The following is a 19,055-nucleotide window of genomic DNA, read 5'->3' on the forward strand; positions in this document are numbered from 1 at the left end:
GGCGGCGGCGTGCGCGCGGCAGCCCGTGCGCGGGGGCGCGCCTGCGGCCGGGGCCGCGCCCGGCGGGTTCCGGTCTCCGCGAGGCGCGGGGGCCGAGGGCGGGCCGGCGTGGCCCTCCTGGAAGCGGTGCCGGGCCCCCCGGGAGGCCCCCCGGGTCGGTGCGCGCAGGCCCTGCCGGGGCGCGCGCGGGCCCGCTGTCCGCCCGCGGAGAGAGCGGCCCCGCCTTCGCAGACCGTCCTCTGGGTGGGGAGGCGGCCAGTCCCCAGCACCCAGCGAGCACCCAGCTGCGGAGCGGCTGGTGCCCGGGCAGGCGTGCGGAACAAGCCCGGACGGCCGTCCGCGCCCCGCTCCCCCGGGGGCTCGCACCCAGACCCTGCGCTCCCCGCGCGCGCACGGGGCCCCGGCCTCTGCAGCCCCTCGTGTTTGGCAGGCACTCTGGTTTAAGCTTTAAGCGGCAGGAGTCAGACAACGTCCAAGCATTAAGAGTGAAAACAGACTCAATAAAGAGCCCTCCACCAATCCTTTTTATTGTTTCCAAAAAAGCAGTTAGCTCCACAAAAACCCCGGTCCCCACATTTGTGATGAAATGATTCCCTAGGACTACGCCAGGAGAAAACAGTCAGGTCCAGAATTCCTCCCACCAGCAGCATTTTCTGAAATGCAGACAGTTCATCAAATACAATGTATTCAGAAAAAAAACACGTTTTAACAATTGCAAAACACTGAAAGAACCCGAAGGCTGAACAGAAAATAGCCCCTGCTCAGCAGCACCAGGTCACACTGAGACCTGCCAGCAGGGTCCGGCTCTGAGGGGAGGGCCAGCAGTCCTATGGGGAGAGGGCTGTTGGCACAAGGGGGCCCCTCGCCTCCCACCATGAGTTGATGGTGGCGGCCCTTCCTATTCCCAGGCTGCCCACCCACCCCACTGGAGGTTCCTGGTCACAGCCAGGACAGCCACTCCCCCAAGAAGCCACAACTGTTAACTAACACTGGTACCTCCTCCAAGCAACAGGCCCGCCCACCACCACACACACACCACCTGCTACCACCATGCAGTGCAGCACACTGTGGTCTTGGCCTGGAAGTCCTGCACTACTGGGTGTGAGGCCGCTTGGCCACGGGCTCGTCCTCCTCCCGCTTCAGCCATCGCTCCAGGAGCCCGGGGCCACCTCTCTTAGGGGACAACGGACTCTTCTGCAGGAACTGGCTGGACCACTGGGGAACATCTGCCTCTGCCTTTGGGGGTGTTTGGGGGTCTTCCTTTTTGGGTGACTTTGTGGCCAGCCACTGCAACATCTTCTGGCTGCTGCCACTTGTCTTGCGCTCCTAGGAGAAAGAAGAAAAAGCTCAAACCACCAGCTCAAGCTTTTGGGAAAAGGCCAGCAACTCCAAGGGAAGAAACAAGGGAAGAGGCATTAGGTATTGACCTTGGCATGGAAAATGTTACCAAGAGCCAGAGAGGGCCCCTAATCAGGAGTGGGAGGTGAGGAGCAGAGTGTGTTCCAAGGGCTGTGAGGAGCAGGGGCAGCTCCCAGAGGAGGTGTGTGGGACCAGCTAGAGAAGAGAGCTGTCGGGCACTCCAAACACGGGCAGGGAATGAAGCAATCTCAGGGGAAAGAATGTACTGCAGCATGACCAGGCAGCGCGCGGAAGTGAGCTGCAGGCGCAGGATCTCAGCCAGCCACGAGAGGAGTCCGCCTAGGGCTGGAGAGGACCTGTTTCCCACCGCACAGCCCTCTGCACAGCCTCTCCTCACCAGCCCCGCTCCCCCGGCTGCCTTTACACCTGCACCCAACTCTGAACTGAAGGTTCTGAATTCACGTGATGCCACCTCTCCAGAATGTGAATTCTTCTGGAGGAAAGACCATGGCAGAAGTGGGGCAGCACCTACTGCAAAATGAATATATATAACTACATTTTTAGAGACAGGTAATGAAAAAAAGTGTCAGGGTGCAGGAGTTTGAGACAACTCAAAGAAAAAAGATGACACTGACTGTGAGTATGAAAACAATACACTTCAAGAAAAATGGGGATGGGGCCAGCTGTTCTAGCCGTCGCTGTCCTCCACACGTCTCAGGCACCCTAGCACTCAGACCCTTGTCTTACTTCGGGTCCCTCTACACCACCCGGAAACAGCGGCTACTCCTAAGCCCTCCCTCCCCAGGTGCCGGCAGGCCCAGCTTCTGTCTGCAGCTGCTTTCTCACTGAGGCCTCCTGCCTGTTCACCTTCCCTTCAGAATATATCATCTGGATCCCTGCCCATTCTAAGAAGTTACAGTTCATGGCAGGAATGTTCTCAAATCCCCCTGAAAAAGAACGAGGACTGGGATTCCTCCATCTTGTAGCTGGGAAAACAGAGGAACAGAAAATAGACATAAATAAATCACACATTTGGCTGGCGGGAAAACACAGTTATGGTCAAGGGTTCCTTTGTCCTTCTCACAAGTACCCTCTAGATTAGGGGTCCTCAAATTTGAGTTCTTCTCAGACCCACTAAAGCAGTTTCCTAAGATACAGGAGCCCAAGCCCAGCCCTGAATACCGATGCAGGAGGTCTAGACAGAGGCCGGCATTTACATTTTGAAACAGGTCTCCTGAGGACTCCAAGTCCCAGCCAGCTTTGAGAATCCCTGCTCTGGTCAGGCCTTGCTGTGCACAAGGAAGATGAATTTTGGGTGGTTGTGGTCTGTCTTTAGTCTCTGACTGTGAAAGGTCACAGCATACATTAACAGGCCATATTGACAGAAGACAGAAAGCTGAGAAAGGACCATCAGAGGTCCTGATAGTGTCAGGCCCCTACCTTTTTGATCAGCAAGTGGACAGGAAGCACACACTTAGGAGTGTCGTTTATTATGTTGTTCACCACGTAAGAGACTGGATGGAAGGTGATGTTCTCCGTGGGCTGGATTAACTTCAGAGCTTCTTGAGCTGAGACCTCCCCGAAGTCCAGCCACTTAGAGACTGCCTCCTCTCCATCTAATATGGCAGGCATCCTGGCCGGTGAGGTCAAGACGGCGGTTGGGAACAGCAGTGACGGGAGGGAAAGAGGGAGAGAGGCCTGGTCAGCTGAAGTGCACCGCGTCCCAAGCAGCAGCTCCCCCTCCCTCTGCGCCCCGAGAGCAACAGGGCACAAAGCTCCACACCAGGAGGGCCAGCTTCGCAGAGCTGCCCGGCAGTGACAGTGCCCAGCGCCGTGAGCGGATCCATCCAGCTCGCACGCTAGCACACTGGTGACCTTCATAATGCTCCAGGCTGGACTTAAAAAGAAAATAAATCCTGAAACCTTGTCTACCAACAATACTCTCCAGCCTTACCACCCATGGCAGAGTTATCTAAGCAAGAGCTATTTATATAATCGTGAACAAAGGAAATTATGGCTCAGAAAAGCAAAGAGGCTGCCCCAGATGACTGCTGGTACCCAGAAGATGTTAGGAAAAGATCCCCTGTTTAGCTTCCAATTTTATGTCCTAGGCCAATGCAAAGAACGTTTACATTTCATTGGTGAGTGGTACAGCTGAATTTAGGCGATAAATGCATTAACATCTATTTTGTTAATTACTGTTACTTCAACATGTCAAACATTTCATTTTATTTTAGTTTATTTTTTTTGGCCATGTAGCTTACGAGATCTTAGTTCCCTGACTAGGGATCGAACTCAGGCCCTCAGCAGTGGAAGCATGGAGTCATAACCACTGGACCTCCAGGGAAGTCCCCCAAACATGTACTTTTAAAAACTATTTTAAGGGACTTCCCCGGTGGCATAGTGATTAAGAATCTGCCTGCCAATCTAGGGGACACGGGTTCGGTCCCTGGGCTGGGAAGATCCCACATGCCGCGGAGCAATGAAGACCGTGCGCCACAACTACTGAGCCCGAGCTCTAGAGCTTGCGGGCCACAACTACCGAAGCGCGCGCGCCTAGAGCCTGTGTTCCACAAGAGAAGCCACCAAAATGAGGAGCCCGTGCACCACAACGAAAAGTAGCCATGGCTCACCACAACTAGAGAAAGCCCATGTGCAGCAATGAAGACCCAACGCAGCCTAAAATAAACAAACAAACCAAAAAAGTTATTTAAAAAAAAAAGTATTTTAACCTCTGAAATCCAGACGCTTTCTATGATGAATGGCATCCCCGCACTGCATTATGGTTTCATTGCCAGCATTTGGCAGCACTGGACTTTTCCAAACAGTGTATAAAATAGTGGTACAAAATCTTAGATTAGATGAAATAGGAATTTATTTTAAGGTGAATTAGCAAAAACTGGAACTATTATATCCTGTGAAGGCATCATTTCAGACAGAACGCTTAGGACAAGGGGGCTAAAATAGGTAATGTATCATGTGCGGCACTGCATTCTTTTCAGCAAAACATCATAAAATTAGTCCTGAGGACACTCAGATCTGGCAAAAACTGTGACGTGTTACACATGTACAGTCAGTTCTGCTAACACATGTTTTTATTTTTATTTATTTTTACTTTTTTAAGATTTTTTTTTTTTTTTAGTATTTATTTATGTATCCATTTGGCTGCGCCAGGTCTTCGTTGAGGCACGCGGACTCTAAGTTGCAGCACGTGGGATCTAGCTCCCCAGCCAGGGATTGAACCCGCGCCCCCTGCACTGGGAGCACGGAGTTTTAGCCACTGGACCACCAGGGACGTCCCATAACACTTGTTTTTAAAATGAAACTCTGTCCCCGTGTGACTGACCTATTAGAGCATAATGCAGATTTTGCATTTGCTTATACACGGTTTTGTCTGTGAGAAACTCAAAGTGAACACAGGAAACCGCACCCCACTGAACTGAGCTGTGTAACTGTACATAAAACACACATTCACACCCCTCAAACACTGACGGCTACCTTGGCTCACTGCGTAACATCCTCCAAAGTTGTGTCCTGCTCTTACTTTGCATCTGTAAACTTCTCTATTAAAAAAACTATTCATTTAACATCTCAAACATGTCTAAGCTTTGTGGCTCAAACATGCTAAGCAGTGCATGCAAATGGAAAACTTTTAAGTCTCAATGAGGAGCCTGAAATTATAATACAGCATCTTGAAAGCAAGAAGAGAACATGTGACATCTCCTGAGCCACAGACATAAGGGATCCACAACGGTAACAGGGCTGGGAAGAAAGGAACGTCCATGGCTGGAGCAGCTGTGAGAAGTGTTATGAAGTCAACACTAACCAGGCCTGAAGGAACAGAAGCAGTGGGAAGATTTTTTAGTGTATGGGCTGAAAGTCAAACAGAAAAAAACCTGGAAGCTTTCTCACAAAGAAAATGCACTCTCCGTACACCAAGACCACACAAGCACCATAGAGGTGGCTGCCCTTAGAGCTAGGGATGGCTGTTGTGGTGGCTTCAAACACCGACGCAGTTTCCAGAGCTCGCAGCTGTCGGGAGAAGACGTGCCCGCAGGCAAAGGTGCTGCTAAGGAATTCCCAGTAGTGATGCTGACGTCAGCTGGAAGAGGCTATGCGTTAGATCAAGACGTTCACTTCTGATTAAATACGTATCTATCATAAAGGCATGTCTCAAAGGAACAGCATTTCAAGCACAGAAGAACATGCCCCAGGATTTAAGACCGCGAAAGACAATAATTTTACATCATCTTCCTTCCACTGCTTCACAATGACGCACAAGCTGCAACTCTTCCAACACCTGCACAAGCTGATTTCAGGTCTTTTAAGGTAAAGTGCCAGATTTATTGTAATAACTATGTACTTCTTAACCGCTTAATACATGAAACAGTACAGTTTTGTTAGATTCCTATTAGTTTTTTTACGGTGTCGCTGACAAATTTTTAAGTGTTGTCCCCGTATTCCCACTTTTCCCATAAGTCTTGTGGTTTCCACTGTACAATTTTGCATAGTGTGGTGATTTTCAGGAATGCATGTCCTGTTATAGCCAAGCTGACTGTAACTGTATTTTGTGAAGCAGCTGCCTTAGTTTCCTACTCTCTAAACCCGTGCATACAGAAACTCTGCATTCTGAGAGCTGCTTATCTAAAAGCGAAGAGGACGAAGCCTGCCCTGAAGCCTCCTGGACCCGGCACGAGCAGTGTGACTTGCCTGTGGTGGATGTTGTTCAAGCCCCTGCAGGCGTCCACAGTGATGACGGTGTAAGAGTACAGGCAGTCTCCTCCCTCCGGTGGCTGCCAGCAGTCAAAGATCCCGGCCATTGTCAGTGGCCTCCAGTTGTCCCAGACTTTCTCCCAGTCCTCAGGGCCGTCTGCAGCACCCGCGCTCTCTGACTGGAAGCAGAACCCATGGCAGAGGGGATCCTCAGCAGCTGCCCTCCCCCCGCAGGCTGGGCACTATTACAGACTTGAGAGCACAGCAACCGCTTTAGAGGTAATTCAGCCATGCCTTCCCTATGGGTCCTCTTGACCCAGTGCTGCGGAAGGAAAGAGCTTGGTGGCAAATACTCGCTGAAGCAATAGGCTTACGGCTCCCAAAGGCTTCCACAAGACAATTTCACACCTCCAGCATTCGGGCCTTCCACGATCTGGATCATCAAGCCGGCTTTCACTCACGATGCAACGTGAATGAAGTCCAGCTACTTGCAAATGAAGCCCTCATACAATTTAACGCCCCCATGTCTCATGGAAGCAACTTTCCTCTGCCCAAAAGGTCTTTCCTGCCCTTTCTCATCATGCCAACTTCTACTTGCCATTTAAGATTCAGTTCAAGGCCTAGATACAGAAAGCTGGAAAGCGTCACCTGCACCCTAACAACAACAAAAAAGGCACAGAATCTAAACAGCCATAGCTTTTTTATTTATTTGTTTGTTTGTTTAGTTTATTGGCTGTGTTGGGTCTTTGTTGCTGCACACGGGCTTTCTCTAGTTGCAATGAGTGGGGGCTACTTTTCATTGTGGTGCGCGGGCTCCTCACTGAGGTGGGTTCTCTTGTTGCAGAGCACGGACTCTAGGCGTGTGGGCTTCAGTAGTTGCGGCACATGGGCTCAATAGTTGTGGCGCACAGGCTAAGCTGTTCCACAGCATGTGGGATCTTCCCGCAGCAGGGCTCAAAGCAGTGTCCCCTGCACTGGCAGGCGGGTTCTGAACCACTGCACCACCTGGGAAGTCCCGCCGTAGCTCTTCTTAAACTCACCAGAGAACTGAGGTCATAGGGCAACCAACTAGCCTGAACTTTATGGAAAGACAGGGTCCGGACTGCCGTCGTGATGCAGTGGTTAAAAATCCACCTGCCAATGCAGGGGATACAGGTTCGAGCCCTGGTCTAGGAAGATCTCACGTGCCGTGCAGAGACTAATCCTGTACACCACAGCTACTGAGCCTGTGCTCTAGAGCCTGTGAGCCACAACTATTGAGCCCATGTGCCTAGAGCCCATGCTCCACAACAAGAGAACCCACTGCAATGAGAAGCCCATGCCCCTCAACAAAGAGTAGCCCCCGCTCGCCACAGCTAGAGATCCATGAACAGCAATGAAGACCCAACACAGTCAAAAATAAAAATAAATAAATAAATAAAATGTTTAAAAAAAGGTTGAAGTTGCATCTACCCTGGTTGAATTAAAGAAAGGAAGGAAGGAAGGAAGGCAGGAAGGCAGGAAGGAAGGAAGGAAGAAAGAAAGAAAGAGAAAGAAAGGAAAAGAAAGACAGACAGACAGACAGACAGGGTCATCCAAGGGGAGATGAGATACCAGTACTGGCTTCCCAGTGGCGACAGAAGGAAAACAAGGCCTCCTTCAAACAGCAGGTGAGAATTCAGATAAAAATCGCATCAAATTGACTGATGCAGTGTGGGCTAGCCTGAGAGCACAGAACCCCTGGGGGCTGCGGACTTCGGGGGAGTTTGCCTCAGCCTGCAGACCACCCTCGGTGGGTGCTCACGCAAGAGACTGGGGGCAGGAGACTGGAGCACGCTTCCTCACCAGCGTGTGCCTCGATGCAGGGAGCTCTTCTGCCTCAGGGACGGTGAGAAGCCTCACCTGGTCACTTCTCCTCTAAGGAACAAAAAAGGCAGGGGCCAGGGGAAAAGTGACAACCCTATCGCTCCTAAGATACAGGTAAAGACCCACGGAGGCTGGAAAAGGCCAAAAGAAAAAACCCTCTACTCCGCTGGGTAAGGCGCAGGATGACTGAGAAGGCCTGAGCCTGAGAGGCGAGGACACATTCTGCTGAAGACTGAGACTGCACCCAGACAACAGAGAACTCTCTCCACCCAGGGACCAGCGACAGCAGTCTACTTCTGGGGCAGGGGCAGGGGCATGGCGGGACCCTCCTGAAGGCACAGGCTCGAAGGGAAGTAACAGCAGCTGCAGGGAGCAGGGCTAGTGAGAAAAACCCTCTGGAAAACCAACCCTTACCCTAAACACGTTTAAAGTCTGTGGTGTACAGCAAAACCCAAACCCAGTTCAGCGTCTGACAAGATCAACTCCACCTCGGACAGCAATGGCCTAATAGAAGAATAAACGTATCCATTTCCAGACATAAATATTATTGACCTCAGTCTCTGTGCTACCTACTATGTCTGGCAATCAATAGAAAATTATCAGACACAGGAAAAAGCCAAAAATGAACCAATGAACTGCCAAGATATACAGAAATCAACAGGACCAGATTCAAGAGATTACATTTCCCAAGTGCTGAAACTATCAGATAGGGATTTAAGTATAATTACTACATATAAAATAGCTATGTATTACATATATACATATAGTAGCTCTTTTAGAAAAGGCAGACAACACGCATGAACAGATAAGCAATTTCAGTGAAATAGGAAAGGACAGTGAACTTGCAAACAGGTCAATAAAAATCACCTAAACTGAAACACAGAGAAAAAAGAATGAAACATACGGAAGAGAACATCCAAAAACTATGGGACAATATCAAACTGTCTAACACAGGTATAATTAGAATCCCAGACAGAGAAGAGAAAATGGGGCAGAATATCTGAATAGATAATGGCTGAGAATTTTCAAAAAAAAATAAGAAAGACATCAAACAGAAAATCCAAGAAGCTCAGAGCACATGCCAAACACACACAGACACACAGACAGATACACACTGCTCATGATACCTTTTCTGTTTTGATTTGGGGGAAGTAGATGAAGTAGGGCTGCTTCTTCTTTTTCCCCGGACACTGCCGCCACTCATAGAATCCATCTGCTAAAACAACACAGCGTCTCCCCTTTTCCAGAGGCAGCTGCGGGAAAATACAAGCAAGACACGGTCTCAGCGACAGAAACATGTTTCACGGACTTGAGTTAAAACCTCAGATCCACCTCAGAGTGTTAATTCCTCTGTATGTCACATTTCTTATGTATAAAGTCACACTTACACAGATGTGGAAAAGATTAAATAATGTACATACAGGAAACAGACACTGTGGTAGCTAGTCTCCAAAGCTGGCCCCCCAGAGAACCACGCCTACCAAGATTCACATGTCATATAGTCCCCTCCCTCAGTGACCTCGGGCTGGCTCTGTATAACCAACAGAATACAGCGGAAGTGATGCTGTTATGACTTCCAAGGCGAGCTCACGAAGCCCTGCAGCTCCCACCCTGCTCTCTTGGATGGTGAACTCTGGGTAAGCCAGATGCCACGTGAGATGCCTGACTACCCTGACACTGCCCAGCCAGGCGTATGGAAAGGCCTCTAGCTGTTCTACTCATCCCAGCTGAGGTGTCACACATGTGGGCTAAGAAGCCACCTGGACATCCAGCTGTCATCTGGTGAGAACTACATGAGAACCTCTGGTTGGGTAAAAACTGTCCCGTTGAGCCCAGGCAGCCCACGGTTTACCATGAGAAATAATCAGCTGCTTTCCTGGCATGTGTGTCACACAGTAATGAAGACAACAGCACTCTACATTAATGACTGGGGACACACTGTGGAACTCAGGTATGTAAGACACTCATAATTCTATTAGATAAAATATCAGAATATGTGTCTTCTCCCTCGGCCAGTTACCTACCCTGAAGGACCGCTTCTCCATTATGGTATCACTACGACAGTTGCTCGTGTGGAACGGCAGCTTGGAGGGATCCGTTTCTTTAAACCAGAACGGGACCAAACCCCACTGCATGGGAGCAATGATACGCTCCGATGAGTCTGCACCCTGCCACGAGAGAGGTTAGGATCCCGTGAGGAGACCATAATGAAATTTACACAACCTAATTTAGTGCATGCATTGCATTCTACTAGCACCAACATACAAAGAGTACAAGATGATTAAAAGAGAAAGATTCTACCTGAAAACACTTTTAATGATTCATCATGAAGTGAGTAACCTGAGCTCTCTAGCAATCACCTTTATTAGAACGTAAGACGTTCTGCTTGGGTAGGCTGGGGTATACAAAGAGGTTCAGTTTCTGTAAATTTTTACTTCGTGCCTACTGCAGGAGGGACATGGCACTAGGCCCGGCACTTCACGTGGCCCCCACTTTCAAGAAGCACAGGTTACAGGCAACCATCATACAATAAGGTACACGCTGCGATTCAGGGATACACAAGGTGCTGTGGGGGCACACAAAGTGCTTAACCTCAAGGGGCTTGCACTGTAACGTGTGAGGCCACACAGACATTAACAACATGAAGTAATAAGATACTATACACAGCTAAGGGCCATATAAGTGGTACACACAAGAGTGTCAGAAAAGCTCAGTGGAGAGTGATCTGTGAGACACGGAACGGGGAAATATTATCAGCTCCTTGGGAGGGGCAGGAGGGGAGGGAACAGGGTGAGCTGGTTCTTGGACTGGATCCCACAAGAGGTACAGGAACCAGACAGAGAAGAGATGGGAGGAAAGACCAGGTATGAAATTAGAGACTGTGAATAAAGTGCAGGAAGTGGTTTTGTGCAGCAAAGTTACAGCAAGCCTGAGGATGCAACTTTTAGGAGGGTCTGTTTACGGGGCCGGCCCTCAGTTAGCATCTGGGAACTTGGATTTTGAGTGTCTCCACCTTTCCCTAACTGATAAGGGTGGTATACGATGCCTACTTTGTGCAAAAAACGAGCTTTACGCTGAGTACCTGCTTTCCTTCTAGGAGCCTGGAATTCTGGTACTTGCGAGGCAGAGGGTGCCTATGCGACCGGCCCCCAACAAAAACCTGGGGCCTGAGCTTCTAATGAGTTTCCCTGGGCAGGAACACTGCACACAAGTGACCACATTTTCCACTACTGGGGAGGGAACATGCTCGACATGTCCCCTCGCAGGAAGCACAGACTACACGGAAGCCTGCGCGAGCGCTTCTCCAGATTTCTACGTGTTTCTTTTTCCCTTGTTGATTCTACTGGGTATCCTTTCACTGCAATAAACCTCAGCCAGGTTATATGCTGCGTCCTTCCAACAAATCTCCAAATGTGGGGGTAGTCTTGGGGCCCCCGCCCTCAGCACATGGTTGTTAAACGTTTTGGGGGGGCAACTGGCCCCTCGAGAATGTCATGAAACCTACAGATTAAAATGCACACACACTGTTCTCGTGGTATATACAGCACACTGAGTTGGAAGGGACCAGAGAGCAGGGAGTGCATCTTAGGTTCTGCTACAGTGGTACAGTGGGTCTGGTGACAGTAGTGAGAGTAAAACACACTCAAAAAATAGAAAAAAAACAACTGTGGTGGGAAACGGACAAAGAAAACAGGGATGATTCAGTTTTCAGGCCCAGAAGACTGAAATAATCATGGCACTACTGAACAAGAGAAAAATCCGAAGAGGGGTTTGATTTGGGAAAGATCACATGTTGAATTTCAGGTAACAGTGGGAAGTCTGTGGCAGCTTAAAAAAATGGTCACAAAGTCTCTGAAACATCTGGAATCGACAGCTGGGGTGTCTGTTTCCTTTCCATGAATCTCTACGGGCCTGTGACTTGCTTGTATCCAACAGAATGTGGCACGAGAGACACTGCGTGATTCCTAAGGCTACGTCAGAAAAGGCTTTCCAGCTTCCTCCTTGTGTGCTGCGACACGGCTGTCGTGCTGTGAAAAAGCCCAGGCTTTGTGGAGAGGCCACATGGAGGGGCTTTGGACAAAAGCCCCAGTTAACAGACAACATCAACTGCCAGATAAGACAGTGACAATGCCTCTAGATCAGATGCTGGAGAACTTCTCTCTACAAGGTTAAACGTTAAGTACTGCAGACCTTGCAGGCCATACAGCCTTTGTTATAAATGCCGTTAGAGGGACAGAGCAGCCACAGACAGCAGACACATGGATGTTGCTCTGTTCCATAAAATTTCATTTACAGAAACGATCAGAGGAGCCTAGTTTTCTGCCTCCTGCTCTAGATGAGTCTAGCCCCACTGCCAGGTCTTCTCAGCTGAGGCCCCAGACTCCAGAGAAGAGACAAAACATACCTGCAATGCCTTGTCCCAATTCCTCACTGGTAAACATAACATAAACATTGCTCTGAGTCACTAGAATAAAATCTATGTACATATTTTTACTATGTCCAACAAGCATGTGGAATTATAGCTCAGGAGAGAGGCAGCATAGTATAGATGGGTCAGCAAACTTTTTCTGTAATGGACCAGATGGTAAATATTTTTGGCTTTCTGAGTCCATACAGTCTCTGCTGCAACTCAACTCTGCCACCGTTGGTAGTGTGAAAGCAGCCAAAGAACAAGTGAGGATGGCTGTATTCTAATAAAATTTTATTTATAAAAACAGGCAGCAAGGACTTCCCTGGTGGCACAGGCAGTGGTTAAGATTCTGCCCGCCAACGCAGGGGACAAGGGTTCGAGCCCCAGTCAGGGAACATCCCACGTGCCAAGGAGCAACTAAGCCCGTGCGCCTCAACTATTGAGCCTGCGCTCTAGAGCCCACGAGCCACAACTACTGAGCCTGTGTGCCACAACTACTGAAGCCCACACGTGCCTAGAGCCAGTGCTCCACAATAAGAGAAGCCACCGCATTGAGAAGCGCAACGAAGAGTAGCCTTCGTTCACTGCAACTGAGAAAGCCCGCTCACAGCAACGAAGACCCAACACAGCCAGTAAATAAATAAAATAAATAAATTTATTAAAAAAAACAAAAAACAAGCAGTGAGCCAGATCTGGTCTGAGGAGCATGGTTTGCCAACCTCTAGTATAAAGGAAAGAATAAGGCCTTTGTAAGAAGACCCTGGTTCTAAATTCCCTGCTCTGCTACTTACGATGTTAGATGTGTGGCATGGAATAGGCACACAAATTGTAGTTGAATATTTTTCAAGGTCATGATTAAAAAGAAACAGCAAAATCTTCTATATAAACGTGATTGGGAAAGTCATTAGGATAAAGTTTCGTAGAGAGTACGAATCACAGGATTAAATCTGGGGGTACAAAACGAAAAAAGGAGAAATGAGGAAAAAGTGCAGTCCAAGAAAAAGTACCTAGAGAGGTAAAAGCAGAATGAAAAAAGTTGAGAGGATGGAATTCCAAGAGCGGAATCATCAGTAGCAGTGTCTTAGAAGGGCTTCCTTTTTGTTTTTCTATTTTATTTGGTTGTGCCGGGTCTGAGTTGTGGCACGCAGGATCTAGTGCCCTGACCAGGGATCCAACCCGGGCCCCCTGCATGTGGAGCACTGAGTCTTAACCACTGGACTGCCAGGGAAGTCCTGGGCTACCCTTTTGTTTAAAGCTAATTCCTCCACTGTGCTCTTCACAAGATCCTGTCCCATTTCTTTCAAAATCTTGCCTGTATTAGTTAATCCCCTTTGCATACAAACAACACCCCCCCTCCCCCTCCAGAGTCCATTCTTGTTACACATGGCAGTTACAGTTGCCTCAAACACTGCATTAGGGAATACTGAACTGCTGCTCTCGGGGGAGATACCAGGAACCTACAGGGACAACATTTTCATCAACTGATCAATATACATCCTTGGCTTCTGAGTATTTTTGTTTAACATATTTATTACCATATGTGAAACTTTATTTAACATTTACTGTTGGGTCACTGATGTTGAACTCACGACCAGCAACCACAGTGACTCATGCCTGAAGGAAGCGTCTCTAACACATGTATTTTCTCTGTAAGGCACATTAAGCCCTTCTTGCATTTAGGAATTCCAGCCTGAACTTTACCACTACGCTTGGGGACAACTTTAAACAGGGAGATCACCAACAAAAAGCACAGAAATGCAAAAAACATGGCAATAAACAGATCTCAAAGAAGACACTTGTTTATAGTAAAAAATGGAAACAAGAAGGTAGAGCCTCATCTTTTTTTTTTTTTTTTTTGAATTATTAAAATTAGTGTGTTTAACAAGGTTGTTAGATCCAGGGTCAATACACAGAAAATTCTATATTTATGCATTAGCCACAAAAATTTAGAAATACAATTTTGAAAAGATACTATTTACAATAGCTCAAAAATATCAAGTATCTAGGGAGACATGCACACAGCTATCTGTAAGACTACTGCACAGGAAACTAAAACATCACTGAGAGAAATTTTAAACATGAAAATACATATTCTTGAGAAGTAAGACAATATGGTAAAGATGAGACTTCTGCAAATTATTTACAGAATCATGTAAGATGCACACGGAGAAAATGCACACTCAAATGTACAGCTTAATACATTCTAACTGACAATAGAATGACATCTAGAATATAGTGAGAACTCCTAAAAATCAACAGGAAAAAGACAGACAACCCAAATGAAAAATGGGCAAGAGAATTAACGGACAGGGACTTCACAGTTGAGAATATCGAAAAGGCCAAAAGTATATAAAAAGGTATTCAATCTCACTAGCAATCAGTGAAATGAAAACAAAAGCCACAATAAGATACCACTATGAATCCATGGAAATGGCTAAAATGAAAAAGACAATACCACGTGGTGACGAGTATACGGAGCACTGGAGACGCTCGTGCACTGCTGGTTGGTAGTAAATTTGTACAATCACTCTGAACATACACATCCCCGACAGGACACTTACACAGGTACACTGAGAGACAAGGGAGGGAATGTTCAGAGCAGCACAATTCTTAGTAGCCCCAAATGTGAAACAACCCAAGCCATCAACAGTAGAAAAAACAAATAATTGTATACAGCAATAGAAATCGTAGTAACTACAGCCACAATTTGACATCATGGATGAATCTCACAAACATATATAAGTGAAAAAAGGCAGATTCAAAGAATACGTGCTATATGATTTGACTGATATAAAATTCAAATTTAGGCCAGGAATTCAGGACAGCAGCCACCTGTGAGAACGCAGGAGGGATGCAGACGGGGCGATGGCAAAAGGGGGTGCGGACGGCCGTGAGCTGCGGTCATGTCTGGGGTAACTAACTCCGTTACCGTGCTCTCTAGGGTGGTGTATTGAGCTCCATCTTATTTGATCTGAGCTGCAGACGTGTGATTGGGTGATTAGAATATTTCACCACTTCGTATGTCCATGAATGACTACAAAAGCAACATGCCTGTTATTCTGGGGTTACAAAGTAGGCATGTAGGAAAATTTACCAACACCAAAGCTGTGAGATCTATGAGTACTGAGCGTCAATTGTACGTATAAATACATATGTATGTCTCTGTGTTTTTTCTTCCTTAAAGACGGACGCTGCCTTTAAAACCAACCATGAGAGCGCAGGATAACTAAGGAAAAGATGACTCTGGAGAGAAAATGAAGGGAGAGAAGGAATATATGAAAACACAGAGCTGCTGTAAATCCTCTTTCTCTTCCAGAATTCAACGTGTCAGATGTGCCTCCCAAGCAGACGGACCCCCTGCCCAACGCATAAATGAAAATAAGAGCGAGAACATTATCTCACAGCCAACTAAACAATCGCGAATCAGAAACTTACAAGACAATACTCTAAATCTGAGGTTCAGGACGGGGGCCATTCGGACACCTCCCTCCCAGAGCTTCACCAAGCCCCAGGGCTGGGCCCCTGGCATCGCGTGGGTGTACGCGTACGGAATGGGTATTTGGCAATATCAGGAGACACTTTTGGTTCTGAGCACCGAGGGAAAGCGACTGGCGTCTGCGGGGGAGGGGTCACCGACACTGCTGATCGCCCCACAACGCACAGGTCAGCCCCCACAGCAGCCACCCCACTCGAAACGTCAGCAGTGCCAAGGCGGAGAAATCACACTCGCACGTGATCCCCTTGAACCTGAGTGGGGTCACTGGACAATGGTAAAGTAAACCCAAAGAGAGGGCTGCCCCACACTGCGAACAATGAATAGAAAGCGGCTTCTAAGCCAAAACACTGAAAATATTGCTCACTATTAGTCATCTTTTCCTCTACCCCCTTGGACCTGTGACCAGAACCCCCAGTAACACTGGGGGTAGATACATGAAAGAGGAAGCACCGCGCACATCGGTGGTTTCAAATGCAAATGGGACAAGCGACGCACACGTGCTGGCCGTTGACGATATACGTTAACGATCTGAAATTTACAATTTTCATTTTCAGATAAATGAAACCTCAAATATTTACCAAAATTAGGAAACCCTAGCAAAGTTTATAAAATTTATTAGAGATATGGAATCAAAACATTACATTAGCAAATTCATACCACTGACAGCAGAGGAGGGCTATGCCAGCTTAGGGGCTCCATCCTCCCAATTCCTAGTTCCAGGAAGCATCCACTGGAGTGGAATGGCAGACTGGACCTTGGTACCAGCTCTGCCCCTCACTGACTGGATAACCTAGGACCCTTCACAATTTTTCTACAAGTCTGTCTTTACATCTGTTAAAGTTTTCTTCTGGCTAACATTCATTCTGTAATTCTAAAGAGGTGGTACAAAGAGAACAAAGGCTAAAAAATAAGAAACCTCGCAGTTAATCCTTCTGTCTCTTCAAATTATGCCTTCCTCTGAAACGTTTTATTTCCGCCTTTCCCAGTTAAGGTTCCCCGTGATATTTATCTTACTTTGATGTCCCTCTCATTAAAAAAAAAGCTTTTTTAGTTTCAATAAGGAAGTCTGCATCCACTAAAAATGGCTCAAGAATAAACTGTTTCATGTAAATGGCTTCATTCAACCGAAACATATCAAACTTACCTGCTTTTTTTTTCTTTTCAAAATAATGTGATCCCCGTAACGTAAAAATGACTTTTTTTGACCACCACATTATCACTACCGTTCTGAAGAGTATGCAGCACGGGAATAATCAGCTTTATCATGTGACTTAAGCATTATGGATCAAAGAGAATAAAAATCCAGGATGGAAACCATCAGGATTGTGAAAAACACATCCAGCATATTTAAAATATTTACGACATGGAGCGACCATTAATTTCCGGAATGAAGCACTTTTATGCCACTGCACGCCCGCACGCGCGCTCTCCCTCTCCCTCTCTCAGGAGCTGAAGCAAAGACCCAGAACACGATGCTACGTTACCGGCCGGTCCAACAAACACTCCAGGCGTGGATGCTATACACATAAAGGACGCAATGACACGTCAGAATACCAAACCAGGTTCCTCTGTTCCCAGCGTCCGTACAAGACACACGTAAGAAGGCTGAAAGGACGGAAACCCCAAGGCCGGGACCGCCCGCGTCTCCCGCGCCCGGGGCCCAGAGACCCCGGCCCGGCTGGGCTCCCAAGGGGCGGGCACACGCTTTCCCCCCAGCGGGTCCGGGGACGGCCCGGCGCGCTCCGCGGGCGCCTCACCTTCTCCACGTGCCGCCGCGACAGCAGCACCGGGCTGCAGGACTGCGGGCTCTTGTTGTACGAGGGCTGGTAGCCGTCCGCGCCCCTCCACTCCGGGAGCCGCCGGCGGCCCTGCCGGTCGCGGTAGGCGCAGGCCCGGGCCAGCACCTCCCTGGGCAAGTGGCAGCACGTCCGCCCGCACATCCTCCGCGCTGCGGCTCGCACGGCCGGGCCTACAGGCGAGCGGGGGCGCGGGCGCCTCGGACGCGGCCCCCCGCCCCCGGCCCCGCCCCTCCCCGAGCCCCGCCCCCGTCCCCCCGGGCCCCGCATCCCACCCCTCCCCCCCGGGCCGGGCTCACAGGCACGGGACAACCCTTCTCCGCCTGCCCTCCCCCCGGCCCCCGGCCCCCAGGGCTGCGCCTCGCCCCGCACCCCCGCCCGCCCGTCCGTCCCTCCCGCGTCACCTCCACCTCCGGCCCGCCGTCCTCCCGCCCCGGCCCGGCCCCGCTCAGCCCCCGCGCGCCGCACTCCACCTCCACCTCCGGCCCCGCGCCCGCGACGTCGCTCCCCGCGCCAGGCCCCGCCCCAACGGCAGGCCGGCCCCGCCCCCGCGCGCCAGGCCCCGCCCCCAACCGCAGGCCTGCGCTTCCTCCCCGCGGCCGGCCTTCTTCCCCGCCCCCAACGGGCCGAGGGATTGGACCCCGGAAGCTGCTCTCCTGAGAGCGCGGGAGGAGGAGGCTCTGATTGCCTCGGGGACTCCTCGGTCCCAAGGTTGTCAGGGTCCACGGCCTCCGTGTTGGCCGCTCCCCTGGGGGCTCCCTCCGAGGGCGGACCTGGGGACCGGCCCGGAGAGGGCCCCCGAGGGTCCATGCTGGCAGAGACCCTAGATGCGACCTGGGGGCCTGCGGTCCCTCCTCCGCACAGCGGGAAGCACAACTCCAGGGCACCAGGTCGTTGTAGGGGCGAAATCGGGACATATTCACTTCGCAGTCCTACCAACTTCCCATAGTTTCGGGCAAAAATTGAAAAACCATCAGGAAAACTTCCATGAATCACACAAGTCCCTCTCAAACTTCAGTGGACACCAGAACACCTTCCAAGGCCCCACCTTCCCCCCACCCCCAAATCTGAATCTCTAAAGATTGACGCCGTTTTAAAAAGATAGGCTTTACAGGTGTATTTCAGCCACAAAATCGGCAAAACCACCTGGCACGGCTCTAAAAGCCCAGCTGAGGAAACCAGGGACTTCTGCGCTGTAGGGGCTGCTTCCCCAGCAGCAGGAGTGCACCCTGCACCTGTGACCAGGCACCAGGCACCAGCCAGGTAATCCCCCAACCCTCCCGCCTCACTGAGCTACAGGAGGAGGGGTGTTTAAGGGCACAAACTCAATGCCCACCAGCTGCTGTCATTCCCTCAGCAAACCTGCACTGCTCCTGGGCGTGGGGCTCTGACCGAGGCCAGTGAGAGTCCTGCCTCATGGTAAGTACAGTGGCAA

At 49.5% G+C, this 19,055-nt stretch overlaps 1 protein-coding gene across 4 annotated transcripts; it reads right to left on the reverse strand.

The window, feature by feature from the left end:
* Nucleotides 1-511: 511 nt before the first annotated feature.
* Nucleotides 512-18,114, reverse strand: HMCES (5-hydroxymethylcytosine binding, ES cell specific). 4 transcript variants are annotated; one of them, XM_057706420.1, is made up of 7 exons: nucleotides 18,094-18,114; nucleotides 17,582-17,793; nucleotides 9,942-10,085; nucleotides 9,045-9,170; nucleotides 6,070-6,251; nucleotides 2,800-2,992; nucleotides 512-1,326 (listed from the first exon to the last, which is right to left on the reverse strand). In XM_057706420.1, the coding sequence occupies exons 2-7, from the start codon at nucleotides 17,762-17,764 to the stop codon at nucleotides 1,093-1,095; spliced, it is 1,062 nt and encodes a 353-aa protein (XP_057562403.1). In that variant the 5' UTR covers nucleotides 17,765-17,793; nucleotides 18,094-18,114; the 3' UTR covers nucleotides 512-1,092. The 4 variants fall into 4 exon arrangements, with proteins under 4 accessions (XP_057562403.1, XP_057562402.1, XP_057562406.1 ...); XM_057706419.1 differs by having other exon boundaries at nucleotides 18,025-18,104; XM_057706423.1 differs by lacking the exons at nucleotides 9,942-10,085; nucleotides 18,094-18,114 and having other exon boundaries at nucleotides 17,582-17,832.
* Nucleotides 18,115-19,055: the final 941 nt, after the last annotated feature.

This window comes from Hippopotamus amphibius, chromosome 13 (genome assembly GCF_030028045.1).
Source record: "Hippopotamus amphibius kiboko isolate mHipAmp2 chromosome 13, mHipAmp2.hap2, whole genome shotgun sequence".
NCBI classification, from domain to species: domain Eukaryota; kingdom Metazoa; phylum Chordata; class Mammalia; order Artiodactyla; family Hippopotamidae; genus Hippopotamus; species Hippopotamus amphibius.